The 27,578-nt window shown below is 44.5% G+C and overlaps 1 protein-coding gene and 1 long non-coding RNA gene across 6 annotated transcripts in view; one reads left to right on the top strand and one right to left on the bottom strand.

Moving 5' to 3' along the window:
• Positions 1–993: 993 nt before the first annotated feature.
• LOC126962494 (uncharacterized) lies at positions 994–26,567 on the bottom strand. 2 transcript variants are annotated; one of them, XR_007728705.1, is made up of 5 exons: positions 26,399–26,488; positions 13,758–13,909; positions 8,848–8,932; positions 5,585–5,774; positions 994–1,405 (listed from the first exon to the last, which is right to left on the bottom strand). It is a non-coding gene; the product is annotated as an uncharacterized LOC126962494 (long non-coding RNA). The 2 variants fall into 2 exon arrangements; XR_007728706.1 differs by having other exon boundaries at positions 1,108–1,405; positions 13,786–13,909; positions 26,399–26,567.
• Positions 26,325–27,578, top strand: part of TMEM254 (transmembrane protein 254) — a 14,872-nt gene continuing 13,618 nt past the window's right edge. For 2 of the 4 annotated variants that reach the window (XM_050803571.1, XM_050803574.1), the window contains exon 1: positions 26,684–26,845. In XM_050803571.1, coding sequence (XP_050659528.1) covers positions 26,687–26,845 — 159 coding nt within the window. In that variant the 5' untranslated portion in view covers positions 26,684–26,686. Of the gene's footprint in view, positions 26,459–26,679; positions 26,846–27,578 lie in introns of those variants that run through there. The other 2 variants (XM_050803572.1, XM_050803570.1) reach the window with 2 other exon arrangements.

Genomic DNA, 27,578 nt, shown 5'->3' with positions numbered 1-27,578 from the left:
CACTGAAATCACATGACAGGAAAAAAGTCATGATTCTAGCAATCACTGAAAAAAGCACTTAACTCAAAACCTATACAAAGGGGAGATACAAAGCTGCACTAGGAACCAAAGGGGCTCTTCTGGCAGAAATTTATTAATATAAGCTAAAGATCACGTCGAATTTAGGAAATTCAGACAATGACGCCATCTCTCATTGTTCTGATTCCATATAGAGTGTTACTGGCAGTTTTCAGCTAATGCAGTAAAGTAAAAAAGATGAAGGAATAGGATTGTATAGAAATACTGCCATCTTTGATAGCTGAGGTAATTAGGTATATATGAAACCTGACAAATCAAAGTTCTAGAATTTTTATTCACATTTACAAGGTATGTTTCATAACATTAAAGAAAAAAATTTTTCTTCATTATCCAAAAGTAACTCTTAGTAATTTAGTGAATGTAAACCCTGTTCATGTTTTTGTATTTTTTCCATATGTGACTGGATATATATATGGAAGAATAATCATTACTTGCTGCTTTATCCTTTATTTTCATGATTATCATATTATCAAACTATTCAATAACTTGATTTTTTTTTTTTTTTGAGACGGAGTCTCGCTGTGTCTCCCAGGCTGGAGTGCAGTGGCGTGATCTCGGCTCACTGCAAGCTCCGCCTCCCGGGTTCATGCCATTCTCCCGCCTCAGCCTCCCGAGTAGCTGAGACTACAGGCGCCCGCCACCACGCCAGGCTAGTTTTTTGTATTTTTAGTAGAGACGGGGTTTCACCGTGTTAGCCAGGATAGTCTCGATCTCCTGACCTCATGATCCACCCGCCTCGGCCTCCCAAAGTGCTGGGATTACAGGCTTGAGCCACCGCGCCCGGCCAATAACTTGATTTTTTATAAACAGTATGTCCCAGAACACTCACACAATTACACAGATCAAGCCTTTTCTTTCTTTTTAAGCTGCCTGTATCCCTGCATATACCACGAACACAGTGCAAAGGGGAGGGCCTTGCATGCTGGCTTTTCCCCATCTCAGGCTTGTCCATTTCAGAATACTGAGGAGGAGATGCAGAAGGATGAGGAAATAATGCCGATCTACATTGAGAAGGGCCATTATCTGTGTCACCTGGATACTCTAAATCACAGCTTAGTTTCCTTTTAATTCATAAGGCTACAGAGTTATTTGCGCCATCATGTTAATTGGGAATCCCCTGTGTCTCCACGGAAGAGTGGCCAGTTCCACCAGTAGAACTTCCTGGGCACAAGTTCTGCTCAGGGTCATCATTGGGAGATTCCACCTGGTTTCCCTGGATTCTTGTAAATGGGTGGCCTTTGGCAAAGGAATCATGCAGTTTCCCGGCAGCAAACATTGTATGTCTCTCTCTAGGTGGTAGTCTGGCTCTTTTATTTTGAAACCAGTTCTGAAGAGAAAGAATAGTTTGTTAATTCAATCTGTTTGTTAAGTTATATCGTACAATGCATTTCCACAATGTAGGAGAATTTTACAGTTAAGCTTAGTCTCAGGATGATCACTGGCTTGTTTCCTGACTTGAATAAGACACAAATAATGAAAGCAATCCTTTGTGGGGCCGCACATTATGGGGGTTATAAATTGTGCACAATTCCAAAATCTCAACTGCCTCATAGTTGCAGTGGCCCTTTTGTACATGCAAACCCGGACCTTTCAAAATCTCCCAGCAACCTGTTTGCAATCCTCCGCATTTGGAAAGAACAGACTTCCAGCCTTTCCCTAACTTACTTATTTTACTCAAGCTGACCTACCAGGATAAACTTACGATTCAATATCCTCTAATTTATACCCTTAAATTCACTGTATTCAAATGCTATACATAGAACAAGCAAGAGTTGGCCAGGCACAGTGGCTCACGCCTGTAATCCCAGCTCTTTGGGAGGCGGAGGTGGGTGGATCACAAGATCAGGAGTTCAAGACCAGCCTGGCCAACATGGTGAGACCCCGTCTCCACTTAAAAAAATATAAAAATTAGCTGGGCATAGTGGCGTGTGCCTGTAATCCCAGCTACTCAGGAGGCTGAGGCAGGAGACTTGCTTGAACCCAGGAAGCAGAGGTTGCAGTGAGCCGAGATTGTGCCACTGCACTCTGGCATGGGTGGCAGAGCAAGACTCTGTCTCAAAAAAACAAAACAAAAAAAAGAACAAGCAAGAGTTTGTAATAACTTGGACAAGGCATTTTATATGTGACTCTAAGCATTCCATTTGACACCTCTAGTCTTCATTCTTTTCCCTTCCCCATAAAGAGAGGATAATTACACATGCCAACCCTAATCCCTAGGGGTTTGGGGAAGGGAGAAATGATCAGCATTGTTTTAGACTCTCCATCCTAATAAGCTCTGGTTGTGGTAGGGCGCCTAGAGCCCTACCATACAGGTAAGGATGCATGGGGGTCTTTTAATATTTGATCCCTCCTGGAACCCCTCTGTCTGCAAGTTCAGAATTGCTTTAGGTTAATAGCACTTAAAGTTAGAAAGATCTCTGATCCAAACCTATAATGACTGCTTAAAACAAAGTTGTGTGCCAGGCGTGGTGGCTCATGCCTGTAATCCCAGCACTTTGGGAGGCTGAGGCGGGCAGATCACCTGAGGTCAGGAGTTTGAGACCAGCCTGGCCAACATGGGGAAACCCCATCTCTACTAAAAATACAAAAATTAGCTGGGCATCATGGCACACACCTGTAATCTCAGCTACTCAGGAGGTGGGGGAGGAGAATCCCTTGAACCTGGGAGGCAGAAGCTGCAGTGAGCTGAGATTGTGCCGCTGCACTCCAGCCTGGGCAACAGAGTGAGACTCCATCTCAAAATAAATAAATAATAAATAAATAAAATGCGACCATGCACAATAAACCTGGCACCTCCAGACATACTCATTTTCTTCTCACAACACCATCACAACATAATTATACATATTTTACGGAAAGATAAGGTACAAGTCAACTTGTGCCTCTAGAAGTCAGACGTTATACAGCCATTAGGAGGTAGATCTCATGAGGACCCAACCAAAAGACAAGAGCTCACTGTCTCATGACAGAGCCTCCTGTGGCCCTCCCCTCAACCAGGCTTGCTTCCTGATTACGTCATAGGCACTTTCCTTAAGCACATGCAGGTCAGTTCAATTCAGTGTAATTTGACCAGCCATTATCTATGAACTTCCTTTTAGGAATCTATCCGTTTGACAAGTAGGAAGGATAAAAAATAATTAAAAAGCAGTTTTGACCATGAGCAACCCAATTGTCACGAAGTTAGAAATGTAAATAAATGAACAGTATAAGAACGTTTACTTAAATGTTTGACGAAGCCCAGGAGAAATGGCTTATGCTGTAATCCCAGCACTTTGGGAGGCTGAGGCGGGAGGATTCCTTGAAACCAGGAGTTTGAACCCAGGCTAGGCCATATGGCAAAACCCCATTTCTACATTTAAAAAAAAAAAATAGCCAGGCATCATGGCCTGTGGTCCCAACCACTCAGGAGGCTGAGGTGGCATCACTTAAGCCCAGGGAGTCGATGCTGCAATGAGCCATGATTGCACCACTGCACTCCAGCCTGGGCAAGAGTGAGACCCTGTCTCTTAAAAAAAAAAAAAAAAAAAAAATCAACCAGTCCTTCCATTTCTATCCTGGTTATTTATTTGGATTTTCTACTTATTTGCAGGAAAGCATTGGTTTGTATTTCCCTTGAAATGTTTTCAGTTCACGAAACAGAGTGAGATGGAGTCTCACTCTGTCACCCAGGCTGAAGTGCAGTGGCACCATCTCAGCTCACTGCAACCTCTGCCTCCCAGGTTCAAGCGATTCTCCTGCCTCAGCTTCCTGAATAACTGGAATTACAGGTGTCTGCCACCACTTCTAGCTAATTTTTGTATTTTTGTAGAGATGGGGTTTCACCATGTTGGCCAGGCTGGTCTCGAACTCCTAACCTCAGGTGATCCGCCCACCTTGGCCTCCCAAAGTGCTGGGATTACAGGCGTGAGCCACCATGCCTGGCCTACTTCACAAAATTTTTATAAAAATTTCATTATGCAATATTTGCCTACACTTTTATTTTATTCTCCAAAGCTGCTTATATTCTTTGTTTTCACTAACACAATTTTGTCCATCTGTCAAGCAACTAATATATTCAATAGTCAATGGATAATCACAGAAGAGAAATATGAAAGTCTCCTTAAATGTGTATATATAATCTATCAGGGGATTAGAGAAAAGATTGTGTGTGTAAATAATATAAATTCAAATACAATAAGATGTTGTGCTTTAACAATTTACAACAATCATACCAGAAAATCCCCAAACAAAATACTGGTTCATGCAATAAATGTGTATGAAGCAACTGCTGATGCTGTGGGGTTCTATGCCAAGTCCCGCGACACTATCAAGCCAATTTATTCCTCCTGCACTTCAGACTTGCATGCCGAACTTTTTACTTACTCTTTGAAGTAAGTAAACCTCTTGGAGGTTTAATTGGCACACCAAACTTAACATGTCCAAAGTAAAACTCCAAATGTCTGACACAAAACTGCTTTTCTCCCAAGCTCCCCTGTTAGTTAAAGGCATCTCCAATCTTCCATTTCCTCAAACTAAAACTTTGGAGCTATCCTTACCTCTGGCCTGCTCACTGCATCCCCAATAGCTCGGCAAACTATAAGCAGCTCCACCTTTAAAAATTAAAGGTCTTCCCAGTTCTCTAATTCCACAGCCAGCACCCTTGTCAAAACCATCACTGTCTCTATCCTGGAGAATTACAATAATAGCTTTTTCTTTTTTTTGAAACAGAGTATCGCTCTGTTGTCCAGGCTGGAGTGCAGTGGCCTGATGTTGACTCATTGCAACCTCCACCTCCTCTACCTCGGCCTCCCAAGTAGCTGGGATTACAGGCACGTGCCATCACACCTGGCTAATTTTTATATTTTTGGTAGAGACAGGGTTTCACCATGTTGGCCAGGCTGGTCTGGAACTCCTGACCTCAGGTGATCCACTCACTGTGGCCTCCCAAGGTGCTGGGATTATAGGTGTGAGCCACCACAGCCAGCCTACAATAGCTTAACTGGACACTCGTCCCAAATTTGCCTCACAATAGTCTATTTTTCCATAAAATGCATACATAATATATTCACACCCACACTGAGATGAAAAACAACAACAACAAAAAAAAAGCTTTTTTTTTTTTTTTTTTTTTTTGAGAATCTCACTCTGTGGCCCAGGCTGGAGTACAGTGGTGCGATGGCCCACTGCAACCTCTGCCTCCGAGGTTCAAGGGATTCTCCTGCCTCTGCCTCCCAAGTAGCTGGGATTACCGGCACATGCCAACATGCCTGGCTAATTTTTGTATTTTTGGTAGAGACGGGGTTTTGCCATGTTGGCCAGGCTGGTCTTGAACTCCTGGCCTCAAGTGATCTGCCTGCCTCAGCCTCCCAACATGCTGGGATTACAGGCGTGAGCCACTGCACTCTGCCTAAAAAAATCACTTTGTGCTACATGATAAAATGCTATTAAACTTTTTCATGCTTCTTTACATTTTCCATATTAACTATAAAAAGATATACTCATGCAAAGCTTTTAATATTTTACTTACATCAATTACAAACACGGGACAAGAGATTGTCCAGCCAGTTTTTCCCTGGTTGTAAAATTAGGATAAGGATTCTGTGCAAATGACTGCTGAAGCACACTCAGCTTATCCTTGGTAAATTTATGCCATGGTTTTACACTTCCTCTTCCCCGTCTTCTTGTTCTTCCTTCATTATGACTGTCAATGGGAGATCCTAAAAAATGTACAAACAGAAAGAGAAACGCATGGAGAATACTAGTAGTGTCCAGAGTGTGGGAAAAAAAAAGGTCAGTCATTGGCTATTTCATAAAACTTTTTTAAAGTGGAGCCCAATCTCATACCCGTACATAACAATAAAATTACTAATGAGATTAGCCAAGTGTAGTGGCTCAAGCCTGTAATCTCCTTGACTCAGGAGGCTGAGATGGGAGGATTGTTTGAGGCCAGGAGTTCAAGATCAGCTTAGGCAAGATAGCAAGACCCTATCTCTAAAAAATAAAAACTTAGCCAGGCACAGTGGTGCATGCCTGCAATCCCAGCTACTTGGTAGGCTAAGAGGCGAAAGGATTGTTTGAGCCCAGAAGTTCAAGACTGCAGTGAGTCATGATTGTGCCACTGTACTCCAGCCTGGGCATCAGAGCAAGGCCCTGTCAAAAAACAAAAATAGTTAAAATAAAAAATTTTAAAAGTTAGCTGGGCATGGTGGCACATACCTGTTAACCTAGCTGCTTGGGAGGCTGAGGTGGGAGGATCATTTGAGCAAGCCCAGGAGGTCAAGGCTGCAGTGAGCCATGATCACACCACTGCACTCCATCCAGCCTGGGTGACAGAGTGAGACCCTGTCTCAAAAAAAAAAAATTTTTTTTAATTAAGATACAAAGTTATCCTGTGTTCCTAGATTAGAAGAACTAATATTGTTAAGATGTCTATACTACCCAAAGTGATCTACAGCTTTAATGCAATTCCTATTTTTAAAATCCCAAAGACGTGTTTTGCAGAATAGAAAATTTAATCCCAAAAGGTATATGGAATCTCAAGGTATCCTAAATAGACAAAACAATCTTTAAAAAGGAGAACACAGTTGAAGGTCTCACACCTCCTGATTCCAAAGCTTACTACAAAGCTACAGTGAAACAATGTGGTACTAGTGGAAGTACAAGTGTATATATATTCTGTAGATATTTTCTTGAGGTTACCATTGCAATTACTGTTTGGTACTAGCACAAAGGCAGGCATGTAGAACAGTGGGATAGACTAGACAGCTCAGAAATAAATCCTCACAAACATGGTCAAATGATTCACAAGGGTGTCAAGACCATTCACTGGGGAAAGGACATTCTTTTCAACAACCAGTGCTGGGGAAACTGGGTATCTACATGCAATATAATCAGGTTGTACCCTAACCTTACACCATACACAAAAGTTAACAAGATAATGGCTCAAAGACCTAAACGCAAGAGCTAAAAGTATAAAATTCTAAAAGAAAGCAGAAGGGAAAAGCAACCTGACTTTGGATTTGGCATGAGTTCTTGGATATGACACCAAAAACGCAGATAACAAGAGAATAGGACTGCACCAACACTGAAAACTTCTGTGCAAAGGATGCAATGAACAGAGTGAAAAGGCAGTCTGTGGAATGGAAGTAAATATTTGCAAATCATGTCTCACAAGGGGTTAATATAAAGACATATCAAGAAACTACAACCCAACAACAAACAAAAAAAACCTGATTTTAAAATGGGCAAAGGACTCGAACAGATATTCCTCCAAAGAAGGTATATGAATGGCCATTAAGCACATAAAAAATGTTCGTCATCACTAATCATTAGGGAAATGAAAAAAAAAAAAGTCAAATCCACAGTGATACATCATCTCACCCCATTAGCATAGGATGGCTCATGTCAAAAAAAAAAAAAAAAGAAAACACACACACACACAAAACCAGTAAGTGTTCTCAAGGATGTAAAGAAATTGGAGTCCCTGAACCCTGGAAATGTAAAATGGTGTGGCCATATAAGGCACAGTGGCTCATGCTTGTATTGTAATCCCAGCACTTTGGGAGGCCGAGGTGGGCAAAACACCTGAGGTCAGGAGTTCAGGACCAGCCTGGCCAACATGGCGAAACCCCGTCTCTACTAAAAATACAAAAGTGGCCAGGCATGGTGGTGTACACCAGTAATCCCAGCTACTCGGGAGGCTGAGGCAGGAGAATCATTTGAATCTGGGAGGCAGAGGTTGCAGTGAGCCGAGATCACGCCACTGCATTCCAACCTGGGTGACAGAGTGAGACTCTGTCTAAAAAAAAAAAAAAGAAAAGAAAAACAGTCTGGTGGTTTCTCAAACAATTAAATGTTATTATATGATTGAGCAATTCCACTTTTGGGTAAATACCCACAATAATTGAAAGCATGGATTTGAACAGCGATTTATACACCTGTGTTCATAGCAGCATATTGTTTCCAATAGCCATGACTCAATATAAAATGTTCCCAACATTTCTCAAAAGCAAATGTGCACATCTAACACTCATAGCCTCTGGAGCCTGCCTACCTGTATTGTTGGGTTTTTTGGTTTTGTTTTGTTTTTTGAGATGATGTCTCCCTCTGTCGTCCAGGCTGGAGTGCAGTGGCAGGATCTTGGCTCACTGCAAGCTCTGCCTCCCCGGGTTCACTTCATTCTCCTGCCTCAGCCTCCCGAGTAGCTGGGACTACAGGCGCCCGCCACCATGCCCAGCTAACTTTTTTCTTTGTATTTTTTAGTAGAGACAAGCTTTCACCGTGTTAGCCAGGATGGTCTTGATCTCCTGACCTCGTGATCCACCCGCCTCGGCCTCCCAAAGTGCTGGGATTACAGGCGTGACCCACCGTGCCCGGCCCTCTACCTGTGTTTAAATCCTGGCTCTGAGGCTGACAGGCCAGTGTAGCACTGACTGTCACTGGCTGGCCCTCCTGGGCCACTCTCCTTGTCTCTGGCTGCTCTCCAGGCCCTGGGATGGAGGCCATTCCTATGGCATCTTCTTGGAGGACTTCATGTTCTAAAGGCATCACAGCTGAACCATGATTGCTTCCAGGGCTCTTTAATGCAGATTCTCACCTCTGTAACATAGTGATGGGCCCAGTGGACTTTGGGGCCCACTGTATATAGTTGGGGCAGCTTTGACTTTGGTTATTACTCATAAAACACAACGTATTAAGGTACAAGGCACCACTAGAACTAACCGGAGCCTTCTCTCAACTAGGGTTCATCTAGAAAAATAAAGCCAGAATCCCCATACTTTGCAAGCGCACCTTCCCAGAAAACAGGAGTGTCACTTTTCCATATTCCAGGTTTGAAAAGCTCCAAATTATTTCTGAATTTCATGGAATATCAAATCTGTAAACTAAAGGGAAAAAAATGCCCAGGGCCATTTCTACAATTCTTCCAGTATAGCTCTTTTGCTTTGAGGACGTTTTTGTCTTCAGTATTTATACTGTTAACGTTTAACCGTACAGGAAAGTAGAGGGAAGCGTATAATTAGCCTGATGATCTTATCACTGAAATGTAATATATAGCAATACATGGCCAATTTTATCCCCTTTGACACCTCACCCTCAATATTTTGAAGTGAATCTCAGATATGTCATTCACCCAAAAATACACGTCCATATGTATCTCTAAAATATAAAGTCTCTTTTAATGCCATCATGGGTTAAGATTTAAATACCTGAGCCTCTAGTAAAGTCCTATCCCCAATTCTACCGTACAGCAACCACACACAATTACTTTGATGACATGAGCTGTTCCCAGTCTATAAGCTAGCACTTTTAAAAGATGAAAGGCCAAGCACGGTGGCTCATGCTTGTAATCCCAGCACTTTGCAAGGCCGAGGTGAGCAGATTGCTTTGTTCAGGAGTTTGAGACCAGCCTGGGCAACATAGCAAAACCCTGTCTCTACAAAAAATACAAAAATTAGCCAGGTGTGATGGCGCACGCCTGTGGTCCCAGCTACTTGGGAGGTTGAGGCTGGAGAATATAGCTTTGAGTCCAGGAGACAGAGGTTGCAGTGAGCCAAGATTCCCCAACCCCAGCCTGGGTGACAGAGTAAAACGCTGTCTCAAAAAAAAAAAAAAAAAGTCCAAACATCTATTAATACAAAACACTAATGCATCAGCTAAGGAGCCTCTTGCAAAAGAAACACGCGTTGGTCTCCACCAAAGAAACTCACCATTGGAAGTTAAGATGAATCTCTAGTCCAGGTTCTGAAAGATAGAGTGATTAACTCTGCAGCAGCAATCATCAAACATAACCCTGAGACGCCCTCCCTATACGCTAGACACAGCCCTGCCCCAGACACAGCCCCCCCTAGGCACAGCCCTGCTCCAGGCACACCTCCTGATGGCTTTACCTAACTTTTCAAATCCCATTCACTCAATGAGCGCCCAGTGAAAACAATTTGCTTATTTAATCCCTACAACACCCTTATAAAGTGCATACTGTCAGATCTCTGAGCCCAAGCCAAGCCATGGCATCCCCTGTGACTTGCACGTTTATGCCCAGATGGCCTGAAGTAACTGAAGAATCACAAAAGAAGTGAAAATGCGCCGCTCCGCCTTAACTGATGACATTTCACCACAAAAGAAGTGAAAATGGCCAGTCCTTGCCTTAAGTAATGACATTACCTAGTGAAAGTCCTTTTCTGGGTTCATTCTGGCTCAAAAAGTTCCCCCACTGAGCACCTTGTGACTCCCACTCCTTCCCACCAGAGAACAACCCCCCTTTGACTGTAATTTTCCTTTACCTACCCAAATCCTATAAAACGGCTCCACCCTTATCTCCCTTGGCTGACTCTCTTTTCGGACTCAGCCTGCCTGCACCCAGGTGATTAAAAAGCTTTATTGCTCACACAAAGCCTGTTTGGTGGTCTCTTCACATGGACACGCATGACACATACTATTTTAATCCTACTTAGACTTGACAACAGCAGGGGCAGAGAGGTTTAGACCATAGAGTGAGCCTCTGACCCAGGCAGTCTGACCTTGAATCTCGTGCCTGTGGCCATCACTTTCATGTTTATAGACTGCACGTTCTGTGAGGATGGAAGTCTGGTCAGGCTCACAGAAGGTCCAAATCACCTGATATATCATTGCTTACAGAATACTGAGATTGGAGGCAGGAGTGACCATAGATTAACACTGAATAAGGACATTAAAAGATATAAAATGAATGTTTTATGAACATTAGACCATTTGCTAATTCATCCTATTCTAAAAACCACCCGATGAAATAGCCAAAACCTCCATATTACAGACAAGGAAACTGTGGGCTTTTCCGTTTTTTTCACAACTCTAGGACATTGTACGTTCCCAAATGTGTGGGGTAAGGTAATAACACTTGAAGGGTTTTTTGTCCTCTAGGTTTGGAAAATGCAGCTCATGCTCGACAACTGTTTTATATTAATCCCTCTTAATTCAGAGTGATACATATATTCTTCGTTCTACTTAAACGAATTGCTACAATTTATGAGGACTCATTACATGGCCGGCCCAAAGAACAGATTTTTCAGACATTCTCTTACCTAAATCTTACAGTGCCTTACGGGGATATATATTATTAGAAAGATGACTACTGAAGCACAAAGAGATTAGCTAATTTACCTGAGGTCAAACTAAGAAGAGGAAAATAACTAGCAGGAATCAAAGCAGATGAAAATAAAGTTTTAATTGGGCAAGGTAATGGCAGACTTGCAGGAAGGAAAGAGTCCCAAATGATTTCAGTTTCTCAGTTCATTCCAGGGTGGATCGTGCCTCTGCAATGAAAAATGAGAAAAAGCAAGAGGAACAACTCATGGTTTTCTTCATTTCCGTGGTTAACATAATCTCCTTTCATCCTGGGACTTCAGCAGGTCCTTTGGAGCAATGCCAGATGCTTTGGGGTAGTTGAAGGAATATTTCGGTAGCTGGAAGTCTTGGAGAATATCAACGACTGAGAGAGCAGAGCAAACCAAAATTGGATTGGGCCTATGCTGATTTCTTTGGCTTTTTTGTCTTCCTAGTAATTCGTGCCCGCTTTGTGGTTGTTGATTTGTTGTTGTTTATTTTTTGAGGCCGAGTCTCGTTCTGTCGCCCAGGCTGGAGTGCAGTGGAGAGATCTCAGCAAACTGCTACCTCCGCCTCCCAGGCTCAAGCGATTCTCCTGCTTCAGCCTCCTGAGTCGCTGGGATTACAAGCACGCGCTACCTCACCCGGCTAATTTTTGTATTTTTTTTTAAAAGACCGGGTTTCGCCACTTTGCGGAGGCTGGTCTCAAACTCCTGAGCTCAGGTGATTCGCCCGCCTTGGCTTCCCCAGCGCTGGGATTACAGGCCTGAGCCACCAAGCCCGGCCCACGCTTTATTTTACTCTCAGTACCTTGAACTCACACTAGGTGGCGACCTTCCCCCTCCCCGTCACTCATCAAGCTGCTTCCGAAAAACATTTTTACAAGGGACCTTCACTTTCTTGCTTTTCATTATTTTCTCAACTCCAATCTCTCTGTTCTCACTGCATTGTTTAGACATCACTGGTAAAAATTAACAAGCCAACTCCTAAATTGCCCGATCTTACGGTTAATCTTCCTCCCTACCTCATTGAACACTGTTGGCCAATCTTTGTTTTCCTTGAAAACTCCCCTACTTCAGATTTTGTTTTTTCTTTTGAGATGGAGTCTTGCTCTGTTGTCCAGGCTGGAGTGCAATGGCGTCATCTCGGCTCACTGCAACCTCCTCCTTCCGGGTTCAAGGGATTCTCCTACCTCAGCCTCACGAGTAGCTGGGATTACAGGCATCTGCCACCACACCCAACTAATTTTTGCCTTTTTAGTAGAGACAGGGCTTCACCATGTTGGCCAGGCTGGTCTCAAACTCCTGACCTCAGGTGATGCGCCCGCCTCAGCCTCCCAAAGTGCTGGGATTACAGGCGTGAGCCACAGTGCCCTGCCCAGATTCTTTTTTTTTTTTTTTTTTTTTTTTTTGAGACGGAGTCTCGCTCTGCCGCCCAGGCTGGAGTGCAGTGGCCGGATCTCAGCTCACTGCAAGCTCCGCCTCCCGGGTTCACGCCATTCTCCTGCCCCAGCCTCCGAAGTAGCTGGGACTACAGGCGTCCGCCACCTCGCCCGGCTAGTTTTTTGTATTTTTTCAGTAGAGACGGGGTTTCACCGTGTTAGCCAGGATGGTCTCGATCTCCTGACCTCGTGATCCGCCCGTCTCGGCCTCCCAAAGTGCTGGGATTACAGGCTTGAGCCACCGCGCCCGGCCCCAGATTCTTTATTAAGTTCGGTTTCAGTGGATGCCCACTGAGTCCTTCATCCTTTTTCAAAATACCTCGTAACAGTAAGGGCCCAGTTTGTACTGAGTGCTGTGTATTGAGACCTGCAATGCAGCTGTGAATAGCACAAATGGAGTCTCCGAAAATCAACATTCTGGTGAACTTTTAAAAATACGTAACTCCCAGACCAGGCACGGTGGCTTATGCCTGTAATCCCAGCATTTTGGGAGGCCGAAGCGGGCGGATCACGAGGTCAGGAGTTCGAGACCATCCTGGCCAACACGGTGAAACCCCTTCTCTACTAAAAATGCAAAAATTAGCCAGGGGTGGTGGTGGGTGCCTGTAATCCCAGCTACTTGGGAGGCTGAGGCAGGAGAATCGCTTGAATCTGGGAGGGGGCCGTTGCAGTAAGCCAAGATCACGCCATTGCACTCCAGCTGGGGCCACAAGAGCAAGACTCTGTCTAAAACAACAACAACAACAACAACAACAACAACAACAAAACAAAAAACACATAACTCCCAATTATCACTTGCAAAGAAAAGTCAGAACTTATTAGAATGACTGGCAGGGAGTTTCGTGACCATTCAGGCCGGGAGTGGTGGCTCACACATGTAATCCCAGAACTTTGGGAGGCCAAGACAGGTGGATCACTTCAGGTCAAGAGTTCGAGACCAACCTGGTCAACATGGTGAAACCCTGTCTCTACTAAAAATACAAAAATTAGCCAGGCATGGTGGCGCGTGCCTGTAATCCCAGCTACTCAGGAGGCTGAGGCATGATAATCACTTGAACCTGGGAAGTGGAGGTTGCAGGGAGCTGAGATAGTGCCACTGCACTCCAGCCTGGGTGACAGAGCAAGACTCTGTTCCCCCCAAAAAATATTTTTAAAAAAAATTTTTTAAAAATTATACTACCATTCAGCTTCGCCTTTGAGACTCTCACCACCTGCGAAATCTTTGTTCTAAATGTTCTAACCAGCCTTGTCCATCTCCAGGTTCTGAGATACTCTCAGCCCTCCTGGCTTCATCTATCTACTTCAGGTGCCGCAGAAGAGTTCCAAATGACTCTGGAAGAAAAACACTTTGACCAAAAGAAAATTATCAACATGGCAATTTGATTTAAATGGTTATCTGGTTAAAATGAAAAAGACATCATTAACAGGTGAGTTTAAGATTCAGTGTTCTATAAAATGATTTTGTTTTCCTTAAGTGTTTTTTTTGTTTGTTTGTTTGTTTTCAGGGTTGGGGGCAGGAAATTCCCAGATTTGGGGGACATTTTCTCCATTTTTGGATATAATGAATTTATTATTTATTTCCCCTATTGCTTTTGGAATGTTAAAAGTTCATTTAACTTAAATGTCCAAAAGCATGTTTAGTCCTTGGTTTCCTTATTTCAAAAATGCAGCATTTGCCTTCTTCATGACCAAAAGTGAACATGTTTGATAAAGCTCTTTAACATTACTATTAAGGCATGACACAACCAGCGAATTTAGCAAACCAGTGATTCAGCAAATTGGCTTTCAACACGCTGTTTTGTTGATGATTTTATGTCAATTGCCTATTCAGTGAACTTATATTTTCTCAAACTAAATTTCAGCTACTCGTCTGCCTCTTTCATATCACAAAACTTATTTCACTAAATTCTTACGAAAGTAAGAATAACTAACATTTATTACATTTTTACTTTGCACCATTTTTAAACTAACCACTAGCCAGGCCCGGTGGCTCACCTGTAATCTCAGCACTTTGGGAGGCTGAGGCAGGCAGATCACTTGAGACCAGGAGTTTGAGATCAGCCTGGCCAACATGGCAAAACCCCATATCTACCCAAAATACAAAAATTAGCCCGGCGTAGTGGCACATGCCAGTAATTCCAGCTATTCGGGAGATTGAGGCACAGGAATCACTTGAGCCTGGGAGACAGAAGTTGCAGTGAGCTGAGATCATGCCACTCCCACGCCAGCCTGGGCAACAGAGTGGGACTCTGTCTTAAAAACAGTAAATAAGCTAACCGCTTTCCAAACATATAAATATATTTTTAAAAAGTGTCATATAGGTCAGATTTCTGCACAAAACCTAATTATCATCACTATCATTATTTGAAGATTTTTAGGAAGGCCAAACACACCCTGGACTCCTCCCTTCTACCACAACACCCTGGTGGACTATCCCTGCCCCCTCATTCATTAATGCAATGCCCTGAGAACATTTCTGTTTGCAATCTTTGAATACAGAATCTCGTAAGTGCAAAATAGAAACCTGTATTAAAATATTATTATGCTGCCTCTAGTAAATCGTTATTGATTATTCCGTTTTCTGTCATATGAACTACAGTATGCTCAACCTGAATTTGTCTTGTTCACAGTTGTGTTGACGAAAAGAGTCAAACTCTGTAAAATATTTGAAGAGATTTATTCTGAGCCACATATGAGTGACCATGGCCTGTGACACAGCCCTGAGGAGGTCCTGAGAACTTATGCCCAAGGTGGTCGGGGTGCAGCTTAGTTTTATACATTTTAGGGAGACATGATACTTCAATCAAGTATATTTAATAAATATGGCCAGGCGCTGTGCCTTATGTCTGTAATCTTGGCACTTTGGGGAGGCCGAGGTTTGCTTAAGACCAAGAGTTCGGCCGGGCGCGGTGGCTCAAGCCTGTAATCCCAGCACTTTGGGAGGCCGAGACGGGCGAATCACGAGTTCAGGAGATCGAGACCATCCTGGCTAACACGGTGAAACCCCGTCTCTACTAAAAATACAAAAAAAAAATTAGCCGGGCGAGGTGGCGGGCGCCTGTACTCCCAGCTACTCGGGAGGCTGAGGCAGGAGAATGGCGTGAACCCGGGAGGCGGGGCTTGCAGTGAGCTGAGATCCGGCCACTGCACTCCAGCCTGGGCAACAGAGCCAGACTCCGTCTCAAAAAAAAAAAAAAAAAAAAGACCAAGAGTTCAAGACCAGCCTGGCCAACATGGCGAAACCCTGTCTCTCCTAAAAATACAAAAATTAGCTGGGCATGGTGGCATGCATCTGTGATCCCAGCTACTCAGGAGGCTGAGGCACGAGAATTGATTGAACCCAGGAGGCGGAGGTTGCAATGAGCCAAGATTGCGCCACTGCACTCCAACCTGGGCGACAGAGCAAGATTCTGGTCAAAAAAAGAAAGAAAGAAAGAAAGAAAGAAAGAAAGAAAGAAAGAAAGAAAGAAAGAAAGAAAGAAAGAAAGAAAGAAAAGAAAAAAGACAAAGAAGAAAATACATTGGTTTGGTCCAGAAAGGTGAGACAATTTGAAGCTGCAGGTGGCTGGGGGGGAGGGGGGAGGGGGGCGCTTCCAGCTTATAGATAGATTTAAAATTTTCCTGGTTAACAATTGGTTGAGTTTATCTAAAAACCTGGGATCAACAGAAAGGAATGCCTAGGTTAAGACAAAGGATTGTGGAGACCCACATTCTTATTTACAGAGGAAGCCTTAGGTAGTAGGTTTCAGAGAGAATAGCTTGTAAAATGTTTTTTATCAGACTTAAAGTCTGTGTTGATGTTAATGGCAGAGATGTACAGTGAGGCATGTCTCACTGCCACTTCCCATCATGGTCTGAAACAGTCTCTCAGGTTAAATTTCAAAAGAGCCATGGCTGAGGAGGAAGTACATTCAGATGGTTGGAGGGCCTTAGAATTTTATTTTTTTTTTTTTTTTTTTTTTTTTTTTTTTTTTTTTGAGACGGAGTCTCGCTCTGTCGCCCAGGCTGGAGTGCAGTGGTGCGATCTCGGCTCACTGCAAGCTCCGCCTCCCGGGTTCACGCCATTCTCCTGCCTCAGCCTCCCGAGTAGCTGGGACTACAGGCGCCCACAACCGCGCCCGGCTAATTTTTTGTATTTTTAGTAGAGACGGGGTTTCACTGTGGTCTCGATCTCCTGACCTTGTGATCCGCCCGCCTCGGCCTCCCAAAGTGCTGGGATTACAGGCGTGAGCCACCGCGCCCGGCCCAGAATTTTATTTTTGGTTTACAGTCTCCCCCTTCTGGCCAATATTTACCAGGGGAAACATCAAAGGCCATCAAATCTTTTTTTTTTTTTTTTTTTTTTTTTTTTTTTTTTTGAGACGGAGTTTCGCTCTTGTTGCCCAGGCTGGAGTGCAGTGGCACGATCTCTGGCTCACCGCAACTTCCACCTGCTGAGTTCCAGCAATTCTCCTGCCTCAGCCTCCCGAGCAGCTGGGATTACAGGCATGTGCCACCACACCTGGCTAATTTTGTATTTTAGTAGAGACGGGGTTTCTCCATGTTGGTCAGGCTGATCTTGCACTCCCAAACTCAGGTGATCTGCTCGCCTCGGCCTCCCAAGGTGCTGGGATTACAGGCGTGAGCCACTGCGCCGGCTGCCATCAAATCTTTGTTTTGTCTCATAGCACTGCCAGGGTGGCATGGCTGCCTGCCCCCCATCCATCCTGTCCCTTGGTGGGACTTCCTATGGCTGAGGGCCTTAAGAGTCAAAAGACTGCACAAGCGCGGTGGCTCACACCTGTAATCCCAGCACTTTGGAAGGATGAGGTGGGCAGATCACCTGAGGTCAGGAATTCAACACCAGCCTGACCAACATGGAGAAACCCCGTCTCTACTTGAAATACAAAATAAGCTGGGTGTGGTGGTGCATCCCTGTAATCCCAACTACTTGGGAAGCTGAGGCAGGAGAATCGCTTGAACTCAGGAGGCAGAGGTTGCGGTGGGCAGAGATTGTGCCATTGCATTCCAGCCTGGGCAACAAGAGTGAAACTCTGTCTCAAAAAAAAAAAAGGTCAAAAGACTTATAGCCAATGAATTGTTCTAGGCCAGATAGGAAGGATGTGGACAGGCATTCATTACCTCTTAAATTATTATTTTAAGTAAAACGCCAACAAACAAAAAACCAAAAGGCAGGCCGGGCGCGGTGGCTCAAGCCTGTAATCCCAGCACTTTGGGAGGCCGAGATGGGCGGATCACGAGGTCAGGAGATCGAGACCATCCTGGCTAACACGGTGAAACCCCGTCTCTACTAAGAAATACAAAAAAAAAATAGCCGGGCGAGGTGGCAGCGCCTGTAGTCCCAGCTACTCGGGAGGCTGAGGCCGGAGAATGGCGTGAACCCGGGAGGCGGAGCTTGCAGTGAGCTGAGATCCGGCCACTGCACTCCAGCCTGGGCTACAGAGCGAGACTCCGTCTCAAAAAAAAAAAAAAAAAAAAAAAAAAACCAAAAGGCAAAGTTACAACACTGACTTATTTCAACTTCTATATGTTGAGCTACTGTAAGCTTGGTTTTATATACTTATAGCAATTAGCCATATATAACATTGGCATTGTTCTGAAAGAAATATTTTAAATATGTGTGTGTGTGTGTGTGTGTGTATGTATATATGAGAGACAGAGAGATTTATGTTCTCAACTCATAAGTGGGATAATTATACCCAGGAGGCTTTGTTATAAGGTATCTTTATCCTGTTAGTAAATATTTTCCTTTAATTTTACAGGAAGCAAAAAATTATTGGCCAGGTGCAGTGGCTCATGCCTGTAATCCCAAAACTTTGGGAGGCCAAGGTGGGTGGATCATCTGAGGTCAGGAGTTTCAGACCAGCCTGACCAACATGGTGAAACCCCATCTCTACTAAAAATACAAAATTAGCCGGGTGAGGTGGTGCATGCCTGTAATCCCAGCTACTTAGGAGGCTAAGCCAAGATCACGATGCCATTGCACTCCAGCCCAGGTGACAGTGCAAGACTCTGTCTCAAAACAAACAAACAAACAAAAATTATTTGTGGTTGGGGTGGATGCAACAGTGACACATAATAGTTTAGAAGGCAAAGTTCCTTGTTTTACCAGCTGTTTAGGCATCTTTGTACCCCTCCTTGATTTGGAGGGTTTGACCTTGACCTAATTTTAGCCCTCAAAACCGGCTCTTACAGTCTCATGTGCCCAATTCTTCCACAACCCTGGGTCTAGAGGGAGGGTGCTTGTACAGTTTTAGCAGCAGGGCATTTGCAGTGAAAAACACACTGGGGTCCAGTGAGATGCCAAATGAGGGAGATTCACACCTCTGGTTTTCAGAATACCATGATTTTGGTTTCCTTGGAAATAAAACAAGGAGAAATAAATAACGCTCATAGTTTCTGTCAGGCCTCTGAGCCCAAGCTAAGCCATCATATCCCCTGTGACCTGTACAGATACATTCAGATGGCCTGAAGCAATTGAAGATCCACAAAAGAAGTGAAAATAGCCTTAACTGATGACATTCCACCATTGTGATTTGTTTCTGCCCCACCCTAACTGATCAATGTACTTTGTAATCTCCCCCACTCTTAAGAAGGTTCTTTGGGCCGGCGCGGTGGCTCAAGCCTGTAATCCCAGCACTTTGGGAGGCCGAGACGGGTGGATCACGAGGTCAGGAGATCGAGACCATCCTGGCTAACACGGTGAAACCCTGTCTCTACTACAAAATACAAAAAAAAACTAGCTGGGCGAGGTGGCAGGCGCCTGTAGTCCCAGCTACTCCGGAGCCTGAGGCAGGAGAATGGCATAAACCCGGGAGGCGGAGCTTGCAGTGAGCTGAGATCCGGCCACTGCACTCCAGCCTGGGCGACAGAGCGAGACTCCAACTCAAAAAAAAAAAAAAAAAAAAGGTTCTTTGTAATTAATTCTCCCCACCCTTGAGAATGTACTTTGTGAGATCCACCCCCTGCCTGCAAAACACTGCTCCTAACTCCACCGCCTATCCCGAAACCTATAAGAACTAACGATAACCCCACCATCTTTTGCTGACTCTCTTTTCAGACTCGGCCCGCCTGCACCCAGGTGAAATAAACAGCCATATTACTCACACAGAGCCTATTTGGTGGTCTCTTCACATGGATGCGTGAGACAGTTTCACAATCAAAAGAGTATTTGTGTGTCAGAACAGAAAAAGAAACTTACTCTATTAGGACACCAGCTAAAAATATGAAGAAAAATTATCATCTGGTATGCTCTAGAGGATTATTGTAGCCAATAAATAATAATTCAGTCTGAACTCAAAAAGGCAAGGCATTAGGCCTGAAATCTAGTATTAACTGTTACACCTTTCCTTTGAAACAATTTATCCAGCCTCTTTTTTCTATTAAGAATTTATAGTACAACCAAATTTGTGTGCAAAGTAAGTTTTAGGCTTCCTATACTAGCCTGATTATTTGCATAAAATGCAGCAACAATTGATTGGCCATATAGGCTCCTTTTAAGTTTGCTTTGATGGAAATTTATTTAAAAATATGCTACTTTGGGCACACTGTTTCACACCTGTAATCCCAGCACTTTGGGAGGCCAAGGTGGGTGGATCGCGAAGTCAGGAGTTCGAGACCAGCCTGGCCAATATGGTAAAACCCCGTCTCTGCTAAAAATACAAAAATTATTCAGGCATGGTGGCGCACACCTGTAAGCTCAGCTACTCAGGAGGCTGAGGCAGGAGAATCACTCGAATCCGGGAGGCAGAGGTTGTGGTTGCTGAGCTGAGATTGCACCACTGCACTCCAGCCCAGGTGACAGAGCAAGACTCTGTCTCAAAAAAAAAAAAAGCTACTTTAGTTAAAGTCTTGGTAAGAAAATGAGTGTCTTCAATTGTTCTGTTTCAAAAGACTTACTGAACTTATCCAAATAACTATACTGTAATAAAATTATAATCCAAATTTTGAAGAACCTAGATAGAAAGGTAAATTTGCTTACAAAAACATACTTCTCCCGGCCAGGGGCAGTGGCTCACGCCTGTAATCCCAGCAGTTTGGGAGACTGAGGCAGGAGGATTGCTTGAGTACAGCCTGAGCAACATGGCAAAACCCCATCTCTACAGAAAATATAAAAATTATGCTGGGTGTGCTAATTTTTGTATTTTTGGTAAAGACAGGGTTTCACAATTTTGGCCAGGATGGTCTCGATCTCTTGACTTCATGATTCGCCCGCCTCAGCCTCCCAAAGTCCTGGGGTTACAGGAGTGAGCCACTGCACCCGGCCGGTCTTCAGAAATATTTCTTGACTATTTGAGTGAATGATTCCTTGGTTTCCCTACCTAAAAAATGTAGCATTTTCCTTCTCCATTCTCATTATACTGTTTCAATGATGTTTCCTCTTCTCCTTCCTTGCTTCCAATTTTACCTCCATTCAATGTACACAGATATTTTCACTCCACTGATTAAAATAAACAGACCAGGCGTGGTGGCTCATGCCTGTAATCCCAGCATTTTGGGAGGCCAAGGTGGGAAGATAGCTTGAGCCCAGGAGTTCAAAACCAGCATGGGCTACATAGTGAGATTCCATCTCTATTAATAATAATAATAATAGTTAGCTCAGCACGGTGGCCCAAGCCTGACCTGTAGTCCCAGTAGTTTGTGAGGCTGAGGCAGGAGGATCACTTGAGTCCAGGAGTTCAAGACCAGCTGGGCAACATAGAGAGACCCCATGTCTACAAATAATACATTAATTAAATAAACAATTTCGCTGACTCACCTTGGCTAAGGGATCAAATCAAAACCCCTCAGTTTGATAACAAATGCCATTCATGATCAGGACTCCGTCTTTGCAGCCTCAACTTCCTTCACTCAATTTCTTCACGTTGTTTTTTTCTAGCAACAAAAATCTTCTCCTAATTCCCTGGACACACAATATTCTATTCATATTTCTGTAAATTTGTTTAGGTCGCCCTTCCCCCATCCTATAATCCTGGGAAGGTGTGGGAGTTTTTGCTGTATCTCAGCACATGTCCATCCTATAGCCATCTCATCATAACTCCCCAAGGAGGACTACTTATTAATACCTCTGCATCTCTCAATACTGCATTACTTGTGTATGTGTGTTTGGGAGTGGGGAATATTATTTTAAATATTTTTTCTGGAATAGATAACTAATTGCCACAAAGTAATTTGCTGAATAATCCATTATTCCTTCCTTAATATGAAATGCTACCTTTATTATAAAATAAACGCTTGGATATGTATATACGAGATCCATGTCTGGAGTCTGCATTATTCTTTCATTGATCCATTTGTTGATTTCTGCATGTCAAATGCCAAATTTTTGAAATTATTACAGCTCTTTACAATGTGTCTGGATATCTAATAGGTCAAGCTTATGGGGAAAAACAATGTTATTTTTGCTTTATTTTATGTATCCCATAGGGCCATTAAAATTGAACCATCCTTTCATTTTTCTTGGCCTCAAGTTTTCTCTTCTGAGGATGCCTAATTCATATCCTTTAATCATTTGTCGATTACATATATTGGAGAATTCCTTCTTCCAGGTCTTTCAACTTTATTTATGGTGTCATTCATATGAATGAAGCTTTTCGTTTAGATGCAGCTAAATTTTCAATCTTTCTTTCTATGGCTTTTAATTTTAATAACATGCTAAAAGGTTACTTTCCCCTCTCTCAAAAGCTGTAAAACTATTCTCCCAGACTTTCTTCATTGTTTTTCATATGTAGGTCATTAATCCATCTAGAGAGGGGAAAAAATGTCCAGGGATATTTCTCTGCTGATTCAGATGGGATGGCAGTGGAGGGTGCCTGGACATTAGAGAATTCAGTCACCCCTGCCATGTGTGAAGGGTGACTTTAATGAAGAAAGGAATCCCTTCTGAACATCCAGTGGACTGTAGGTTCTTCATGAATTGACATAAACTACTCACATTTGATTAAAGATCTTCTGGCACTGTCTTCTGGATTCCTTATCTGTGCGTGAGGCGCTAACAGTAAGATGTTTAGTGCTGTTGGTGGCCAGGTACGGCCTCTAACTATAATCCCAGCACTTTGGGAGGCTGAGGTGGAAGGATTACTTAAGCCTGGGAGTTTGAGATCTGCATGGGCAACATAGTGAAACCCCATCTCTATTAAAAAAAAAAAAGTGTGGAGTTGGAAGACACAGGACACTAAGTAACAAGCTGGGCTTCAAGCAGGGTTGTAGAAGACATGAAACTAAAACCTGGCTCCATGTAGTCTGTTGACCCAAGCCATTTTGCCTCTCCAACATTTATTGTAGCATGAATTATTTCTCCAATATCTCCCTCATTGCAGATTTAATACCTAAATAGAAATAATGAAAAACAGTAGCCTAAAATTAAGGAAGTTTTTGAAAAGTTTTGGTAGGGTAGGCTGGGCATGGTGGCTCACACCTGTAATCCCAGCACTTGGGGAAGCCAAGGCGGGCGGATAACCTGAGGTCAGGAGTTTGAGACCAGCCTGGTCAACACAGTGAAACCCCATCTCTATTAAAAATACAAAAAATTAGACAGGCGTGGTGGTGCTCGACTGTAGTCCCAGCTACTAGAGAGGGTATGGCAGGAGAATCACTTAAACCCAGAAGGCCAAGGTTGCAGTGAGTTGAGACTGCACCACTGCACTACAATCTGAGCAATAGAGTGAGACTCCGTCTCAAAAAAAAAAAAAAAAATTTGGTATGGTAAAGGCTTGATCAGAACTGTACTTGAAAAAGATCCTGTCATTTGTCAGACAGATTCAATAAAGGGACTGCATGTGGGCTGAAGTGGCAGGCAATAGGAAGGAGTGACTGACTCATTGAGACAGTGGGGATTAAACCATGATTTAATCCAGAAGGATTAGATATTGTATTACCCAATCAGTAGAACTCTTGACAGCTGATTAGTCTGCAATCTTTGTATGATATGGGGGAAGTCAAAGCAAGGAATGGGTACAAGGTAGAAGGAAAGTGCTGTGAACATAGACAGGGTAGGCCAAGAGAGTTGGCTCATGCCTGTAATCCCAGCACTTTGGGAGGCCAAGGTGGGCAGATCACCTCAGGTCAGGAGTTCAAGACCAGCCTGGCCAACATGGTGAAACCCGTCTCTACAATTAGCCAGGCAAGGTGGCACACGCCTGTAATCCAAGCTACTCAGGAGGCTGAGGCAGGCGAATCACTTGAACCCGGGAGACGGAGGTTGCAGTGAGCCAAGATCACAACACTGCACTCCAGCCTGGGCAACAAGACCAAAACTCCGTCTCAAAAAAAAAAAACAAAAAACATAGGGTAGCCTTGGTGAGGATGGACTCTGTGGATAATGATAATGGACTTCTTGTCTTTGAGGTGTAATCCTTGGTAAAGGTGCCCAACTGGGAAGAGGTAAGGGCTGAAGAGATTGTTTTAGTCATCTGAAGGTGAAAATTGAATCTGAAAGGTACTGAAAACACAAAGAAGATAATAAACAAAACTTATTCTAGGAAAGAAGAAATAAAGGAAAGCTGAGAAAACGAGTTATTCAGAGGGAGGAGAAGAATAAAGAGGGTAGTGTGATCAAGGACGATAAGGACTAAGAAAACAGCAATTGTTACTGTTAATCTTTATATTCAAGGGCACTGTGGTCTACCTGGGAAACGGATTTCCTCACATATTCTGAAATTCATTCTTTAAGACTTTATATCCCAAGATACTTAGGTAAAAAATGAGGAAAGAGAACCTTGGCTGGTTTCAGAGTGCCCTCTCTGGAACTGGAACGCTCAGCTGCCACTTGGTTTCCAGTATTCCTCACCTACTTGGGCATGACGGGACCCTGTGCTGTTTCTTCTTCTTTGAAATAAGGACAATAGTTTACTGCCTAGGATTGTTTTAAGAACTAAATGAATTAATTCTTGTATAGTACTTAGAACAATGCCTTGAACATAGTAGGTGTTCAATAAATACCAGCTATAGTATAGTAACTTTTTTTTTTTTTTTTTTAAGAGAGTCTCACTCTATAGCCCAAGCCGAAGTGCAGTGACGGATCTTGGCTCACTGCAACCTCTGCCTCCAGGGCTCAAGCAATTCTCGTGCCTCAGCCTCCCAAGTAGTTGGGACTACAGGCACGCGCCACCACCCCCGGCTAATTTTTTGTATTTTAGTAGAGATGGGGTTTCACTATATTCCCCAGGGTGGTCTCAAACTTCTGAGCGATCCACCCATCTTTGGCCTCCAAAAGTGCCAGGATTATAGGCGTGAGCCACCGCGCTCGGCCAGTAACCCTTTTTTTTTTTTTTTTTTTTTTTTTTTTTTTTTTGAGACGGAGTCTTGCTTTGTCACCCAGGCTAGAGTGCAGTGGCCGGATCTCAGCTCACTGCAAGCTCCGCCTCCCAGGTTCACGCCATTCTCCTGCCTCAGCCTCCCACGTAGCTGGGACTACAGGCGCCCGCCACCTCGCCCGGCTAGTTTTTTGTATGTTTTTAGTAGAGACGGTGTTTCACCCTGTTAGCCAGGATGGTCTCGATCTCCTGACCTTGTGATCCGCCCGTCTCGGCCTCCCAAAGTGCTGGGATTACAGGCTTGAGCCACCGCGCCCGGCCCAGTAACCCATTTTTAAGGCCCAGGTGAAATAGTCTTTCTCTCACGTTTCATCAGACACTTCAGCTCCATATGCCTCCCACAGTTCATTGATGATACAACAGTTCGCACAGGGCCTGGCACACATCCTAAAGGCTCAGCAGTATTGATATTGACCCACACTTACAAAGCACTGTGGGCCAGACACTGCTGTGCTTTCTTTACAGATACTCATTTCACCCACCCTAAAAACCTCGAGGTTCCAGAAACTGGCATATCCTCATTTTACAGATACAGAAACTAAGACACAGCCGGGCTAATTAAACTAAGCTTACACAAAAAGCCAAGACAGAGCCAGGACTTAAATCTAGGCAGCCTGTTTCACAGTCCCTGCTCATAACCATGGTGCCGTATAGTTCCAAACATCTTAACTAATGAGGACAGCATTATTTCTCAACATGCACAGCACAGAAAACCTCAAAACTTAGACTCTCAGTAAAACACCATCTATTCTTTTTTTTTTTCTTTTCTTTTTTTTGGAGACAGGGTCTTGCTTGTTGCCCAGGCTGGAGTGCAGTGACGTGATCTCGGCCCACTGCAACCTTCACCTCCCAGGTTCAAGAGGAGGTGCAGCCTCTGGAGTGGCTGGGACTATAGGTGCACGGCACCGCTACCACCTAATTTTTTGTGTTTTTAGTAGAGACGGGATTTCACCATGTTGGCCACGCCGGTCTCAAACTCCTGACCTAAAGTGATCCACCAGTGTCGGCCTCCCAAAGTGCTGGAATTTATTCCAACATATCATTCATTCATTCATTGCTGGAATTTATTTCAACACCTCATTCATTCATTCATTCGAGACAGAATCTCGCTGTGGTGCCCAGGCTGGTCTCAAACTCCGGGGCTCAAGCGATCCTTCCGCCTCAGCCTCCCAACGTGCTGAGATTACACGGACACATCACCGCGCCGGCCCCAACATCTTTATCTCAAACCCAGAAAAGTGACAGACGAGAGTCTCCCCTACAAGATGATGACCAGCCCTCCAGACCTGAGCCCAGGTGGGATTCCAAGGCCCCTGTACTGGGGCCAGACAGGGAGACTCGCTCTCAAGAGAGTTCCGAAACCGCACCACCTTCTCCCTGCGGGGATGGCGGGAGGAGCGCGGGCCCGCCCCGGCCCTGCCTCCTCTCTCGCGCTGGACGGAGTTCAGACGCGCGCTCCCGGGGAGGTGTTGAAACCATGGCGCCGGCAGCAGGCGCGGCGGCCTACTTTCAGCGAGGAAGTCTGTTCTGGTTCACAGTCATCACCCTCAGCTTTGGCTACTACACAGTAAGGGCAGCCGCTGGAGGGCTACGGTCTGGCGAGGGAGCAAGCGCTCGGTTCACCCCAGGACCTAGGCCCACAGGCGAGGAGCCGGGGGAAGTCGTGCAAGCACAATCCCTACTCCCGCGCGCTCGGAATGCCAGACTCCGGAATGAGACGCAGGCATATCGGTCCGCCAGGGTCTTGGGCCGGCGCCCAGCGCCGTGAGAAACCGGCTAGTCAGGCTTTTCTTATATGGGGGCGGGGACGGCTGGAGAGTTCCCGGTTAACTCTGTGTCTGGGTTTTTCAAGAAGATGGCGAAGTCGGAGGCTAGCAATGCCGCTACCGCCTATTTCCGTCCAGCCAGACCCTTGCCCTCTCTGGTCACAGTCCTGGGGCTGGGGTACTTCGCGGTGAGGCGAAGGGCGGGGCGGGCGTCTGTTTTGGCCCACCGGGCCCTCGTAGGGCGAGGGGCGCTGTGGGAACGAGGCCTGTGCGCACGCGCCTCTGACGGTTGTCTAGGTTACTCATGTAAGCGGAAGTTTGGTGGGCTGTTAGGATGGTTTCTGCTTTGCAGTGTTCCTGTCTTTGGGTCCTCACCTCTGCACGGTTACTAAAGGATTTTCCGAGCTTAAGCCTCTCACGAAGCGGGAAGTAAGTTGACCGACTGCCATAGGCCTGCCAAGTCAGAATAGGGCTTCCGAAGCAGAATGTTTGAGCCAATAGGAATTGTTTGGAAAACGAGGATAAACCTAACGGATGGGTAGGATTTAAGTGTTAAGGGGGGATAAAGAGGATATCACTGTTGTGACATAGGTGTGGAAGCAAGAAGAAAGCTGTACCTAGAAAAAGAGCGACGTTTGTTTGGCTGAGAAATAATCTGTTTAAAGGATAACGAGAAAGATGCGTGGAAAAGTAGGTTGGGGGCTAAGGTGGTAATTTTGTTTTTTTGTTTGAGACGGAGGCTGGCTCTGTCACCCAGGCTGGAGTGCAGTGGCGCGATCTCGGCTCGCTGCAACCTCTGCCTCCCAGGTTTAAGTGATTCTCATGCCTCAACCTGTAGCTGGGATTACACCACGCCCGGCTAATTTTTTGTATTTTTAGTGGAGACGGGGTTTCACCACGTTGGTCAGGCTAGTCTCGAAC

The sequence above is a fragment of the Macaca thibetana genome, chromosome 9 (assembly GCF_024542745.1).
Source record: "Macaca thibetana thibetana isolate TM-01 chromosome 9, ASM2454274v1, whole genome shotgun sequence".
NCBI lineage: Eukaryota > Metazoa > Chordata > Mammalia > Primates > Cercopithecidae > Macaca > Macaca thibetana.
Note: the sequence above shows the minus strand (reverse complement) of the source record. Positions and strands in the feature narration are given on the sequence as shown.